General features: G+C 38.1%; 1 protein-coding gene across 3 annotated transcripts in view; it reads left to right on the top strand.

Annotated features, from left to right (window-relative positions):
- NDUFV2 (NADH:ubiquinone oxidoreductase core subunit V2) overlaps positions 1-14,640 on the top strand; it is a 36,173-nt gene extending 21,533 nt beyond the window's left edge. For 2 of the 3 annotated variants that reach the window (XM_030926018.1, XM_030926017.1), the window contains 4 exons: positions 1,477-1,645; positions 4,250-4,359; positions 6,481-6,557; positions 14,485-14,640. In XM_030926018.1, coding sequence (XP_030781878.1) covers positions 1,477-1,645; positions 4,250-4,359; positions 6,481-6,557; positions 14,485-14,578 — 450 coding nt within the window. In that variant the 3' untranslated portion in view covers positions 14,579-14,640. The remainder of the gene's footprint in view (positions 1-1,476; positions 1,646-4,249; positions 4,360-6,480; positions 6,558-14,484) is intronic. The other variant, XM_010373409.2, reaches the window with a different exon arrangement.
- Positions 14,641-15,020: the final 380 nt, after the last annotated feature.

Genomic DNA, 15,020 nt, shown 5'->3' with positions numbered 1-15,020 from the left:
GGAGTTTAAGACCAGCCTGGGCAAGATGGTGAGACCCTATCTCTTAAAAAATACGTATTTATATATTGTCCTATTATATTTAGGGTTTAATTTGTGTGGGGGAAAGGCAGGAAGTGTAGGGTATAGGGAATAGACTCAAGATTCTTTACACTTTACATTTGACTTCTATTTTAATGTTACTGCCCCTCCCCCCAACCCATGAAACACCCAACCTTACAACAAAAAATATCCAGAAGCTTAATATTTAACCATCACTAAGGTGTAGGGAGATGTGCAGAATTCCAGGAAGGAGCCTTTTCAAATTAGCCAGGGTCTCATTCTAGATTTATTAAATTATTCCTTTGGTAGAGTTCCAGCATGTACATTTTGATAGAGAGCTCCACAGATTCGGGGATACATCCTTGATTTAGAACTGCCAGATGAAATAGCACAACTACTTTATCTGTCACAAGTGAGCCATGATTAGACGTCTTTTGAGAATACATTTCCTTTAGAATTCCTAGTATGAGAAAGTTCAACATACTTGTCTGAAATGCCCACTCTTCTTTTATATCAGAATATGGATATATGTATAATTTCTAAGAATGCCAGATAGTAAGTCTTAATGATAATAGGTCACCTAGAAAGTTGTAGACAGAATTATAAATTATGATAGACAAGGACTAGCCCTGGCAAACAGCTAGAAAGCCTTCTTTTCCCTAACAGACTTGCCCTAAGAAAAGCATGCTGAGTTGGTGATCCCCTTAGTTCTGAACACCAGAATGTCAAAACAATTGTTTTCTATTAATGTCTTGATGTGAAGGGTTAGAAAGTACTGGATTATATGATCCAACTTTCAAAAGAGTATTGTGATATGAAATAGAAGTAGTGTTTTGGATTGTTGTGGGAGAAGAGTGTGTGATTGTGTAAGTATGATAATATGTGTATACATATATGTAGAGTTATAAAATTTTGAGTTTACATATTTAAAATATGGGCCAATTAGTGAGCTTTGATTTTTAACCTTTTTTTCTGTTGCTGTACCATTTGTATGTAGGCTTTTTTGAAAAAAATTGGTGAGGGTTTTAAAAATCTAATTGCTTCCTTTATTGGGGTTTGGCCATCAATTTTTTGCCATTTAGACAGATTACAAAATGTGAGTTTTGATCAAAGTAGAAATTCTTAATAGTGAAAGACTTAAAGATTTAGAGAAAAAGAATATCCTTTTACAGAGGTGAGAAGTAGGGTAGAAGGAGGAAGTTCTGTTAACTCCATTAACTTTTGGGCTCTGTATGGTTTAAGTGTAAGTACATTGTCTGCAAAAATTGAAGAGTTTATATCTCCCAGTTATCCAAGACAAGTATGTTTTCTGCTCTTGAAGAACTTTTCTGTTTTTACCAAATTGAGCCAATATTGAAATTATACTTTGTACAACATAATTAAAGCTCCATTACTAACATTGTAATTATCTTATTTTTAAATGTCCTAATATTTTAGGTTGCAGAAGTTTTACAAGTACCTCCAATGAGAGTATATGAAGTAGCAACTTTTTATACAATGTATAATCGAAAGCCAGTTGGAAAGTATCACATTCAGGTCTGCACTACTACACCCTGCATGCTTCGAAACTCTGACAGCATACTGGAGGCCATTCAGAAAAAGCTTGGTAGGGAATACATGATATTTGTAACATTGATAAATTATCAAAGTAGCATTGTCTCTCTAGATTTGATACACTTCTATCTAAACTTTCCAGCTTCTGCCATCTTATTGGATCTGTGTTTCCACATCTTTATTTCTTCTTATTTGGTATTCTTCCTCGGTTCTTAAAGCTGAGTTTTTAATCTTTTCATTTATTTTATTTTATTTTTATTTTTATTTTTTTTTTGAGGCAGAGTCTCACTCTGTCACCGGGCCTGGAGTGCAGTGGCCGGATCTCAGCTCACTGCAAGCTCCGCCTCCCGGGTTCACGCCATTCTCCTGCCTCAGCCTCCCGAGTAGCTGGGACTACAGGCGCCCGCCACCTCGCCCGGCTAATTTTTTGTATTTTTAAGTAGAGACAGGGTTTCACCGTATTAGCCAGGATGGTCTCGATCTCCTGACCTCGTGATCCGCCCGTCTCGGCCTCCCAAATTGCTGGGATTACAGGCTTGAGCCACCGCGCCCGGCCCATCTTTTCATTTTTAATCAGTGTGTTTGAAATGCTTCTAGAAGTTATAAAATGTTCATTGTTTAGAAGATTGTTTCACTTAGAAAATTGTTTCACTTACTATTCTGTGACAGCATGTGGTATATTGAAAAGTGACCCATTATTGTCCTCATATTCTTCTAAAGAAGTCATGGAACAAATAAGATATAAGCATAGTAAGAATGCTTTGGGAAGGGAAATTTGAAACAGATGTTATTATATAGTAGCATTTTAAAAGTAAACGGGCACTTTCCCCTACAAAACTGCTATTGCTACACTTCTAACTATATATGTCAAATGAAGTACTATTTTGTTATTGAATATAAAGTACGTGTATGTTGTAAAAATAGCTGAGTGGTATTGAAATATATAAAACAGAAAGCTGAAGTTGGCTCAAAACCTCCACCCCCAAAACCATCAAGGTATAAATCCTGATAACAATTGGATATATTAGTTGTAGATTTTATATCATTTTAATTATTAAATATATAAATGTACTATATGTATGCTTGTTTTTTAGACTTCATTTTGGCTGTATTTCTACAGCACAATATATGTGTCTGCCTCATTTTTTTTTCTGTTTTTTTTTTTTTGAGTTGAGGTCTCACTTTGTCACCAGACTGGAATGCAGTGGCTCAATCATGGCTCACTGCAGCCTCCAATTACCATAAATATCCAGGTTTTAAAAAATTCTTTAAACATTTTTGCATTTAAAAGATCAAGTGATCTTTTACCTCACCCTCCTAAGTAGCTGGAGCTATGGGTGCATGCTGCCAAGCCCAGCTAATTGGTTTTTGTAGAGAGGGGTCTTGCTATGTTGCCCAGGCTGGTTGTGAAATCCTGGCCTCAGGCAGTCCTCCCACCTTGGCCTGCCAACTGCTGGGATCACAGGTGTGAGCCACCATGCTTGGCCTGCCTCATTTTTCTGTCACAATTACTTTGATGTACACAAATCTTTGCATACTTGTCCTGTTGTATACTGAGATTGTTTACAAGAAGTAGAATTGCAGGGTCAGACTTTGCTGTATTTTTCCTAAATGCCTTCTGTAAATCTATGAGACTACCCATTTTCTTCACATCCCTTAATAATCTTTGACGTTAGAAGTTTTCTGAGTCGTTGCCAAATCTGATAATGTGACTGATTTTAGTAGTTTAATTATTGCAATCAAAATGAAAATAATACAGCCTGATGCACTGCTATATAACAGCAAACACTGTGTCCTCTGAAATTTGATTGCTTTTAAAGGAACAAGTCCACTAAAAACTTCCTTGAATGTTAAAATTACATAAAGAGTTTTTTTTTTCCTTTGTTTTTTTTTTTTTTTTTTTTTTAAGAGTCTTGCTCTGTCACCCAGGCTGGAGTACAGTAGCACAATCATGACTCACTGCAGCCTCAACCTCCCGGCCTCAAGCAATCCTCCTGCCTCAGCTTCTTGAGTAGCTGGGACTACAGACCAGCTGGGTGTGGTGCATCACCACACCCAGCCAATTTTTAATTTTTTTGTAGAGCTGGGTCTCCCTATATTGCCCAGACTGGTCTCAAATTCCTGGGCTCAAGCCATCTTCCCACCACCGTGTCCGAAAGTGCTGGGATTATAGGCTTGAGCCACTCACTGCACTTGGCCTAGGAGTTTTTTCTTTTTAAAAAACTTGTTTTTTTTTTTTGCGGGGAGATGGAGTCTCGCTTTGTCTCCCAGGCTGGAGTGCAGTGGCAGGATCTCAGCTCACTGCAAGCTCTGCCTCCCGGGTTCACGCCATTCTCCTGCCTCAGCCTCCCTAGTAGCTGGGACTATAGGCGCCCACCACCATGCCTGGCTAATTTTTTGTTTTTTTAGTAGAGACGGGGTTTCACCGTGTTAGCTAGGATGGTCTCGATCTCCTGACCTCGTGATCTGCCTGCCTCAGCCTCCCAAAGTGCTGGGATGACAGGCGTGAGCCACCGTGCCTGGCCTCTTTTTAAAAAACTTAATAGTCTTAAACTTTTAATATACCTCTGTAAAAATTGTTCTTTTTTTTTTTTTTTTAAACCAAATCGCTATTAAAATATAACCTGGTCCTTAGAATGTTTGTTTATATTTTTAGGAATAAAGGTTGGGGAGACTACACCTGACAAACTTTTCACTCTTATAGAAGTGGAATGTTTAGGGGCCTGTGTGAACGCACCAATGGTTCAAATAAATGACAATTACTATGTGAGTATTTCATGTAATACAAGTTAAAGTTGTATGATTCATATTTGAAGTATTTTAAATATTTGATCTTGTGTCCTTAGATGTTGGTTTCTGAATTATTTATTTAGAAGAAATGGTTACCATAAATATCCAGGTTTTAAAAAATTCTTTTTTTTTTTTTTTTTTTTTTTTTTGAGACGGAGTCTCGCTCTGTCGCCCAGGCTGGAGTGCAGTGGCCGGATCTCAGCTCACTGCAAGCTCCGCCTCCTGGGTTTACGCCATTCTCCTGCCTCAGCCTCCCAAGTAGCTGGGACTACAGGCGCCCGCCACCTCGCCCGGCTAGTTTTTTGTATTTTTTAGTAGAGACGGGGTTTCACCATGTTAGCCAGGATGGTCTCGATCTCCTGACCTCGTGATCCGCCCGTCTCGGCCTCCCAAAGTGCTGGGATTACAGGCTTGAGCCACCGCGCCCGGCCAAAAAATTCTTTAAATATTTTTGCATTTAACTTCAGAAGACAAATTTTAAAACTTTAGATTATGAAAAATATAATTTGGATGTAAGTACAGAAAATAATCCTTGTGTAGCCAACTATCAGGACTTAAGAGTAATATTTTGCCACATTTTACTTCAGATATTATCATCATCATTTGTAGAAATAAGCTACAGATACAGGTGAAATACTTCATCCCAAATCTTTTTCTTTTCCTTTTATCCCAGAGATATCTTTTATCATTATCCTAAATTGTGTCTATATATGTATGCAGCCATACTAATACGTTATATGACTTTTAAAAACATTTTTATAGAGATGGTATCATACCTCTGAGTACTGCAGTTGAATCTCACAAGTTTTGCGGTCTTTCTTGTTTTTGATTGTTTCTATTTTTTTTTAAGTTTTTCATTTTGATTCCTTTGACCTGTAAGTTTCTAAAAATGTTCTTAATATTCATATATATGGCATTTTCTAGTTACTTCTTTAAAAATTGCTTGCTACCCTAATTATATCACCATTTTAATTTAAGATACCTTGTTAGCTCATATTTCTTAGAAATTTGTTTATGGAAATTTTGGAGGGACTGTACTTAAGGTAGATTTTCTGTAAGAAGGGATTTGCTTTCTCTCTTGCTCCTGGCACTACTGCTGGCCCCAGTGGTGTGAAAGGTTCCAGACTAGCAGTTTTCTTTGAGGGATAGTTTACCCTTATACTGAGGTTAAAGCTTTTGGGGACTTTAACTTGTGTAGCTTATATGGTCTTCTGTTAGACTCTCTGGGGCTGGCTGGGTCCCTTGCCCCTTGCCCCTTGCCCCTCTAAGCTTTGAAACCCTGAAGCCAAATTTGCTTGATGTTCCACTTTTTTTCTTTGGTTTTCCTTGAGAATTTGGCCTCTGGGTACTTATTTCTTGATTTAAATAGGAATTAGACAGTCAAGGCTTTGTGTGAAGCATTGTTAAGTCTAAATATAGTAGCCTGTAGACGGATTTGTCTGAGATAGATATTCTTTCAGTTAGCAGTAGTTAGATCTTCAGGGATAGATATTAGGCATCTAGTTAACAAGTTACTACAGCTACTTTGTACCTTACTGTTTCTTCAAGAATGCAGCATTTATTTAGTATGTACCTTGACATTGTTCTACTTTATATATTTTCTCATTAATCCTCAAAAACATGCTGAATTAGGTTTACAAATAAACAGACAAACTTGAGGAGGCTGGGTAACTTGTCCAAGATTACTAGCTAGTAAGTGATAGAACCAGAACTCAAATGCAAATATGTTTCAATTCAAAGCAATATTCTGTATTGCCTCCTCAGCTGCAGCTCTTGTTGCATATTATATTTAGCAGTGTGTACTATATATAGGAGTTACTTAATTGTTGATGCCTTGGTAACTATCTTGTGAGCTGAGACAGACAATAAAATAACTGGCATTAGGGATTTATAGATTTCAGCAGTAGAAAGTAATTTTGTGCCAGGTGTGGTGGTTCATGCCTATAATCCCAGCACTTTGGGAGGCTGAGGCAGGAGGATTGTGTAAGCCCAGGAGTTGGAGACCAGCCTGGGCACCATAGTGAGACCTTGTCTCTATAAATACATTGATATAAAAGAAAGTAATTTCAATATGACTATTGTTAATTTTTTTTCCAGGAGGATTTGACACCTAAGGATATTGAAGAAATTATTGATGAGCTCAAGGCTGGCAAAATCCCAAAACCTGGGCCAAGGTATGCTTTATTTATATATAAGAAGTTTTAGTGGCTCACCTAAATTAATCTTTCACATAAACTTAATTTAAAAAATTTTATACCTTAAGTTCATAGGAATTGGCAGGAGCTTTGGATAGTATTATCTGTATGAATGTCATCTACAGCAAGAATTTTTTTTTTTTCTAAAACCATGTCTGATAATCATCTGATACCTATCTGCATATTTATAGAGAAGGAAATTTTACGACAAATAGAAATCTATTCCATTATTTAAAAGTTCATACTGATAGAAGATTAACCCAAAGACTATCTCCCTCTTAATTTCTACCTCAAAATCCAATTCTGCCCTTTGAATCAACAAAAGGTAATTTTAGTACCTCTTCCAAATGACAGGTCTTCAGTTATTTGACGTAGCTACCCTGTCTTCCCCGTATCTTTTTCTCAGATGGAATATCCACAATTGTTTCATTGTTTTTCTCATGTGACATAGCTTTGTTCTCCCTCCTCTGTGGGTTTTCTAATTGGCTAGTGACTTTAATGCTTTAATGTGATGCTTAATCTTTTTTTTTTTTTTTTTTTTTTTTTGAGACGGAGTCTCGCTCTGTCGCCCAGGCTGGAGTGCAGTGTCCGGATCTCAGCTCACTGCAAGCTCTGCCTCCCGGGTTTACGCCATTCTCCTGCCTCAGCCTCCCGAGTAGCTGGGACTACAGGCGCCGCCACCTCGCCCGGCTAGTTTTTTGTATTTTTTTAGTAGAGACGGGGTTTCACCGTGTTAGCCAGGATGGTCTCGATCTCCTGACCTCGTGATCCGCCTGTCTCGGCCTCCCAAAGTGCTGGGATTACAGGCTTGAGCCACCGCGCCCGGCCATATTTTTTTTTTTAAATATTTTGAGACGGTGTCTCACTCTGTCACCCAGTCTGGAGTACAGTGGCGCAGTGGCACCATCTCGGCTCACTGGAAGCTCTGCCTCCCAGGTAGAAGCGATTCCCCTGCCTCAGGCTCCCGAGTAGCTGTTGATTACAGGCATCTGCCACCACGTCCGGCTTATTTTTTGTATTTTTAGTAGGGATGGGGTTTCACCGTATTAGCCAGGATGGTCTCCGGATCTCCTGACCTCCTGACCTCGTGATCTGCCCACTTTGGCCTCCCAAAGTGCTGGGATTACAGGCGTGAGCCACCACGCCCAGCCTAATCATGGTATTTTGAGATACATACTGAGCAGCACAGAGCATTATGGGACTGCCTCCTTTGTTCCAGACGTTATGCTTGTAATAATTTTGCCTAATTACATCAACTCCTACTTCAGAGACGTTATGCAATTAACTGCACTTCATAATACATAGATCTTTTTCTATTCACTGTTTATCCAGGTTGCTCCTGTCCCATACTTGTGTTATATTAATTACTTTCCTTTCAGTTATGAACTTGAACTTTTACTTTTAAACAAACCCTTATTCCATATATAAGTGTTAAATCACTCAAAATTCTCTCTTAATACTAGCAAATGTTTGCATGGTTTTAGTCATAATCCCTCAAATTTTTTGTGTTTATATATATATAAATTTTTTCTTCCCTCAGCACATTTGGAGGTTTTGATGTCCATCCAGTATTCTAATGTTTTAAAACAGCTGTGATGTGCTCTTACTCCCATTTTAAAATATTTTTCTTAAGCTTTATTATAAATAACAATTCCCTGAAGTAGAATTACTAAGAGGGTATGAGTGGTTCTATAGTTTGCTAAAACTACTAATAATACCCTACTTAATGAGAAAATGAGGTCGATTCAGGATAACTTAAGTTTAGTAAATGTTAGCTGACCCCTGTTGACCATTACTTTCTTTTCTAAGAAACACATACTATTCTCAACACCCTGAGCCTATAGAATTGAATTTGCTTAAGGAGTTTTGGCATTTTCTTCCTAATTCCTCACTTGCTTGGGTATACCCTCTTTTTTAGGAGGTAAATCATTTCCCTGGTGAAAAATCATTCTCCTTTATGGAGGCAACTGAAGTGAAACCTTTAGTCATCTAACATTACAGTATCTTTTTAGCTAGTGCTCCTATCTCTTACTTATTCTTGCTTTAAATAGACAGTCTTCTCCTCCCCTCAAAAGTACAAATTCCATAGTATTTTCCACAAGCTTCACCTGCTTTTTAGGATTCAGCTATTTTAAAATAAATTCATGCTATTCTTAGGTTTGTACTTCAACCCGTAACTTCTTTCACCTTTTGGGTACTCTGAAGAATATCTCAAGTGCAGATTTCCTTGTGAAATCCACTTGGGTTCTTTAGATGGCCCCTCTCTTCTGATTAGATGTTTTAAATTCTATAGTCATAACTTTGATGTTGGGTTCCCCCCCAACCCCCAGATGGAGTCTTGCTCTGTCACCTAGGCTAGAGTGCAGTGGTGTGATCTCGGCTCACTGCAACTTCTGCCTCCCAGGCTCAAGCGATTCTCCTGCCTCAGTCTCCTGAGCAGCTGGGACTGTAGGCACGTGCCACCATGCCCAGCTAATTTTTGTATTTTTAGTAGAGACAGGGTTTTACCATGTGGGCCAGGCTGGTCTCCAACTCCTGACCTCAAGTAATCTGCCTGCCTTGGCCTCCCAAAGTGCTGGGATTACAGGCTTGAGCCACCACGCCTGGCCACTTTGGTGTTTAGAATTTTCTGCTTTGCTTCTTGTGAACTGTGGGATCTATGGTTCACAACATTAATCCAGTTATTACTTTCCTGCCACACAAATTGATAGTTGCTTTGTCTACTTTGTTACGTCACATTACATTACATACTCAACAGTCATTTTTTTCATAAACTTTTTTTGAGTGCCTGCTGTGTGTGTCAGGCATTATTTTAGGTTGCGCGTACAATTATGAACAAAATAAAGTTCTCATCTTCTAGTGATGGAAACAGATGACTAGTGTAATATGTGAGTGATAAAAAGGCTACACAATAAAATGAAGCAGGGTTAGGGGATAGATTTGGAGTAAATTTAGTGAGGAGAGGCCTCTTAGAGGTGGTAACATTTGAGCCATGAACTGAATGAAGAGCTAGAGGGAACCATGTGAAGAGCGGAAGGAACAGTGTTCCAGGGAGGGGAAAGAGGATGTATCAAAGTCCTGGAAGAAAAGTAAGGTAACAGTGTGACTGTAGTGAGGTGCTCAAGAAAGAAAGCAGTGGAAGGGGTCAGAGGAGATAAGGCCCAGATAAGTAATCTGGGCTGAATCTTAAATATAATAAAAACTGTTGTTGGAATGTTTTCAGTAGGGAATGAAATGAGCAATCTTAAAAAATATTGTCATAGTTGCTGTGTGAAGATTAGAATTTAGTAGATGTGTGGGACTAAGGATTTATGAGTGATTTCCAGCTTTTTGGCTTGAGCATCTCTGAGGTTCCTTTACCGAAAATGGAGAGTTGTGGTAGGGCAAGTTTGGGGAAGAAAAGTCAAATTTTGTTTTAGATATAGTAAGTTTGAGTTGCCTGTTAGACATCCATGGTATGATGCTGATAGGTAGATATGAACCTGGAATATAGGGAATAGGTTAGGGCTGGAAATGCAAATTGGGGATTCATCAGTTATTAAGGGTAGTATTTAAAGTTATAAATCCGGATGACATCGGGGTGAAATTAAAATCTGTTATTTGTAATATGAGGTACTATAACATTGTATTTTAACAATAAGCAGGAACTAAGTACTCAGTTAAGCATTTTCAACATCTGATAATAATAGGGATGTTGCTTATCAGTAATCATGAATAGTTTTTCACTGAGATTTTCTTGATAGTGTTCTGGATTTGAACCAGACACTTTAAAATTATTAGTGTCTGAATCTACTTTTATTTTTTACTTACTACCTCATTTAAAAAGCAGACAAAAGTCTACTTAGGTTTCAATAATTGCAAGCATCCACCAATGCTGTATTATATAAAGCTTACATTTGGACATAGCAATACTAGAATGTCTTGTCAGCATATGAAAACAAGAACTTTTCACTTTACTTACCCAGTATCTCGGATATATGGAATAATGACAGACTGGGATAGCAATAACCATAATATAGTTATAGTTGACTCTTTAACCAAAGCTGTCTGATCCGTTTTTATTGGTATTTTAATAATAAATATCTCTGCTCTTTGAAAGAAGTACTAATGGTGAGTCTCTGTAATGAAAAACCGAGAGGAATTAAACTGGTTCAATAGTAACTGATTCCTGAGTACCACTGCCAGGTCTTATCCTGGCCAAAATTAGTACAAGATTGATATCTATATGTGGTTCAAAACTGCTTTTGTATTATCGTTGGTGAATGACCACTGAAAATATTAAAGCAGTGGTAAGATAGTACAGTTGACTCTTGAACACTATGGGCATTAGGAACATTGATTGCTTATGCAGTTGAAGATCTATGTGTAACTTTCGACTCCTCCAAAACTTTACTCATAGCCTGCAGTTGTCCAGAGGCCTTACGAATAACATAGCACATATTTTGCATGTTGTATTATATACTGACTGTATTCTTACCATAATCTAGAAATAAAATGTTATTAAAATCATAATGAAAATATATTTACTCTTCATTAAGTGGATCACAATACAAGTCTTCGTCATCATTTCCATATTGTATATAGGCTGAGGAAGAGGAGGGGCTGGCCTTGCTGTCTCAGAGGTGGCAGAGGCTGAAGAAAATCCATGTATAAGTGAACCCATGCAGTTCAAACCTGTGTTGTTCAAGGGTCAGCTGTACTCTCTTAAACTTGACATTACTAAATATCTTTGTGCTGAGATTGTTCTTATTTTCAGTGAATTTAAAGTACTGAAAAATTCTAAACTTGTTTTCAGGTTACTAATAGGTAGAAAGTTTTTAGCGTGGATTAGTTTATAACTCATTTTAAATCCAATTTTAATTCTTCATATTTAGTTTATAAAGACATTTTAAATTTTGCATAATTCCATGGGGTGCAGGTAATATCTGAGATGTAAAAAATATAGAGCCAGGCTATAGTTCCAGTGCGGTTGGTAGATGACTGTAGACAATAGCATCACTTTTGGTTTTTTATACTAAAAGTAGGGACAGTGCTGGATATAGCTCAGCAGTAGTAAAAAGATAAGCACTAAACTTTCATAAAGTGATTTGTGTATACAAAGTACTGTAAGCCATGAAAGTTTACAGAAAGGTCAAGTTTTCTAGAATGCAAATGAGTGAAAGTGGCACACATACGCATAGTGTCGGAATGACTGCCGAACCATACTTTTTGAAATTTAGTGAAGACAAGGTAATTATTAGATGGCATTTTAAGCTTGAGATATCAGGAAAATCATTTTTTGTTTAGTAAGTGAAAAACACTAGTGTAAATTGTGGCTGTCAGGTGAGTGGACAGGGCTAGCTCACTGCCCCTTGAGCGTTCCGAGGCATGTTTACAGATGAAGGGGGTTACATTTTTAGTAGATTAAACAAAATGATAGGCTTTATTGGAGGATTTTGTAGCCTTTGTAGTATTTTCAGGTATACTGTGTGAATGATGAGGAAGGGAGGTTTACAGCCAGACATACTGGATCACTGGAACTCCCGTTTTTCTAGACAGTGCCATGGGATTGTAATTTTATGGAACAGACTTTAGGAAACGACCAAATTATTTTTAAAGTTACTTCCGGCCGGGCGCGGTGGCTCACGCCTGTAATCCCAGCACTTTGGGAGGCCGAGACGGGCGGATCACGAGGTCAGGAGATCGAGATCATCCTGGCTAACACGGTGAAACCCCGTCTCTAATAAAAATACAAAAACTAGCCGGGCGAGGTGGCGGGCGCTTGTAGTCCCAGCTACTCGGGAGGCTGAGGCAGGAGAATGGCGTAAACCCAGGAGGTGGTGCTTGCAGTGAGCCGAGATCGAACCACTGCACTCAGCCTGGGCGACAGAGTGAGACTCCGTCTCAAAAAAATAAATAAATAAAATAAAATTACTTCCATATATAAAATTCTATAATCCTGTGAATAACCCAGGAAGTACGATTAATTCTCCCATTTATTGTTCCGGAAACTTCAGTTTTTATAATCTTCCTAAATTGATCCTTTGTGTTGAAAAACAGAGTGTCGATATTAAGGAGCTTATTAATTTTAGAAGATCCGTATGTATCCAAACTGGTAAGACGCTTTAAGATACCAAATGCTCAGCTTTCAGAAGACGTCTAAAATGAAACTTTCAAATCGTATTCCCTTCTGACATTTGATCAAGAGAAAAGTTTTAGGCAGAAAAGAAAACAGGTAGCTGAGCTTAAACTGTAAGAAGAAACATAGTAAAGGCGAATAAAGTTTCTCCAAAATAATTTCATTGGCATTTAAAGAGCAGCAGTGGTGCCTATCAATAGATAACATAAAAAATTACAGGCCGGGCACAGTGGCTCACCTGTAATCCCAGCACTTTGGGAGGCTGAGGCGGGCAGATTGTTTGAGCCAACAAATCCACAACCCGCCTGGGCAACATGGTGAGGTCTCGTCTCTACGAAAAATACAAAAATTAGCCAGGCATGGTGACGCACACCTGTAATCTCAGCTACTCGGGAGGCTGAGGTGACAGAATCACCTGAGCCTGGAAGGTCAAGACTGCAGTGAGCCTTTATTGCATCACTGCACCCCAGCCTGGGTGACAAAGTGGGATCCTGTCTCAAAAATAAATAAAATTTAAAAGTTGCAAAATATAAAGCTGTTTTTTTTTTTTTGAAGTATCATTTTGCTGCTTACTCTACAAGTTTCAGGCTCTTACAATATACAATGACTCCTTTTTGATCTGTTTTTGTAGTGAACAAGACCTATAATCCAAATATATTAACTGATTTCTGACTTTGTAGACATTGTTCATTAGTAACTTGTATTATATGCTGTGATATCTTGAAAGATCTTATAAATATTATGTGGTGTCATTTTCCTGGCTCCAACAAAAAATGATTTCCTAGTGCTGTAAAGAACAGACTTAAAGGATTGATGACACAATGTGAAGGGCAAAGCCAGAGGGGGTTGAAAAGATATAAACTGAAGAAGTTCTTTAGGTAAATCTGTGGCAGGAACAGGTAAATTAGCAAAGCCAGGGAATAGTGGGGAACGGGCGACATGATATGGTAAGCGCTGAGCTGGGCTCTAGAAACCGAGGTCAGACAGGGCAGAGGTGAGCAATTACCTGGGAAAGTGTGTGTGGGGTTGACAGACAGGTTCTTCTCCCTCTGTGCTGCCTGTCTTCATAAATTGCTCCATCAGGACTTGTTCTTGTTTGCTTCCTTTTGTGGCTGCTGTGGCCATCCTGGTTTGGAAACTTTTTCCAGAAAATTACTACTACTAATATAGTCTTTATAATACATAAATACAAACTGATTTTGACTTTGCTGCTTCTAAGGGACATTGTCCCAAATCGTATCTCCTCAAGGAATCCAGTTTCTATTTCCAAATACAATATATAACTGTGTGTATTCCCTGTATTCACTGTGACTGTGGATCTCGATCTAAATAAAATTCAACTATAAAAAGAAATACAGTGCTCTAGTTTATTAAAACATGGTTTTTAAAAATGTTCACTGGGGTTGGGTATTTTTGCCATAGTTCTTTGCTTTGATTCTTGGGTAGATGCTGAATCTCCCAAATTTGGTTTCTCATCTGTAAAATAAAGCCAGTATCACTTGTCTTGTGGCATTGTAAAGATTAAATGAGCTAATGTATGCATACTGCTCAGTAAATAGGAACTATTGTTAGTGCTACTTTTGTATTTTTTATGTTTATGGTGAAGTCTGATGTTTTTCCATATTTAGGAAGAGAAAATCTTGCATCACTTGAAATGTTTAATAATCCATGCTAGTTCTTGGGGTAAAAATAGTTACTTAACTGGGCTCTTGTGAGGTAACAATTACAATTTAAGTAGAAATTTACAAATGTTAATCATTAATAGTTTAATATTACTTTTCATTTCAGGAGTGGACGCTTCTCTTGTGAGCCAGCTGGAGGTCTTACCTCTTTGACTGAACCACCCAAGGGACCTGGCTTTGGTGTACAAGCAGGCCTTTAATTTATATTGAACTGTAAATATGTCACTAGAGAAATAAAATACGGACTTCCAATCTACATAAACTTTTTATATTATTTGTTTATTCTGCTCTGTGTATAGCCTCGTGGTAACCGTAGCAACTTGCAGCTCTAAGTATTATGTCATAATGACAGAGGACCATTTTAAAGTCTTCTATTCTATCTATGACTGTGAGACCTCAAGTGCACTGTAGGTTTAAGGAGGATATGGTAATTGTCTCTAGTCTCTAGAAGCATTACCTTTTTTTTTTTTTTTTTTTGAGACGGAGTCTCGCTGTGTCTCCCAGGCTGGAGTGCAGTGGCGCGACTCGGCTCACTGCAAGGATGACAGGCATGAGCCACCGTGCCCGACCGAAGCATTACCATTTTAAAAAAGAAAGGTCCAAAACACTTTTGACGTTATCCTTAGCTGTTCTGACACTGCA

The sequence above is a fragment of the Rhinopithecus roxellana genome, chromosome 21 (genome assembly GCF_007565055.1).
Source record: "Rhinopithecus roxellana isolate Shanxi Qingling chromosome 21, ASM756505v1, whole genome shotgun sequence".
Taxonomy (NCBI): Eukaryota; Metazoa; Chordata; class Mammalia; order Primates; family Cercopithecidae; genus Rhinopithecus; species Rhinopithecus roxellana.
This window is presented reverse-complemented; position numbering and strand designations above follow the sequence as displayed.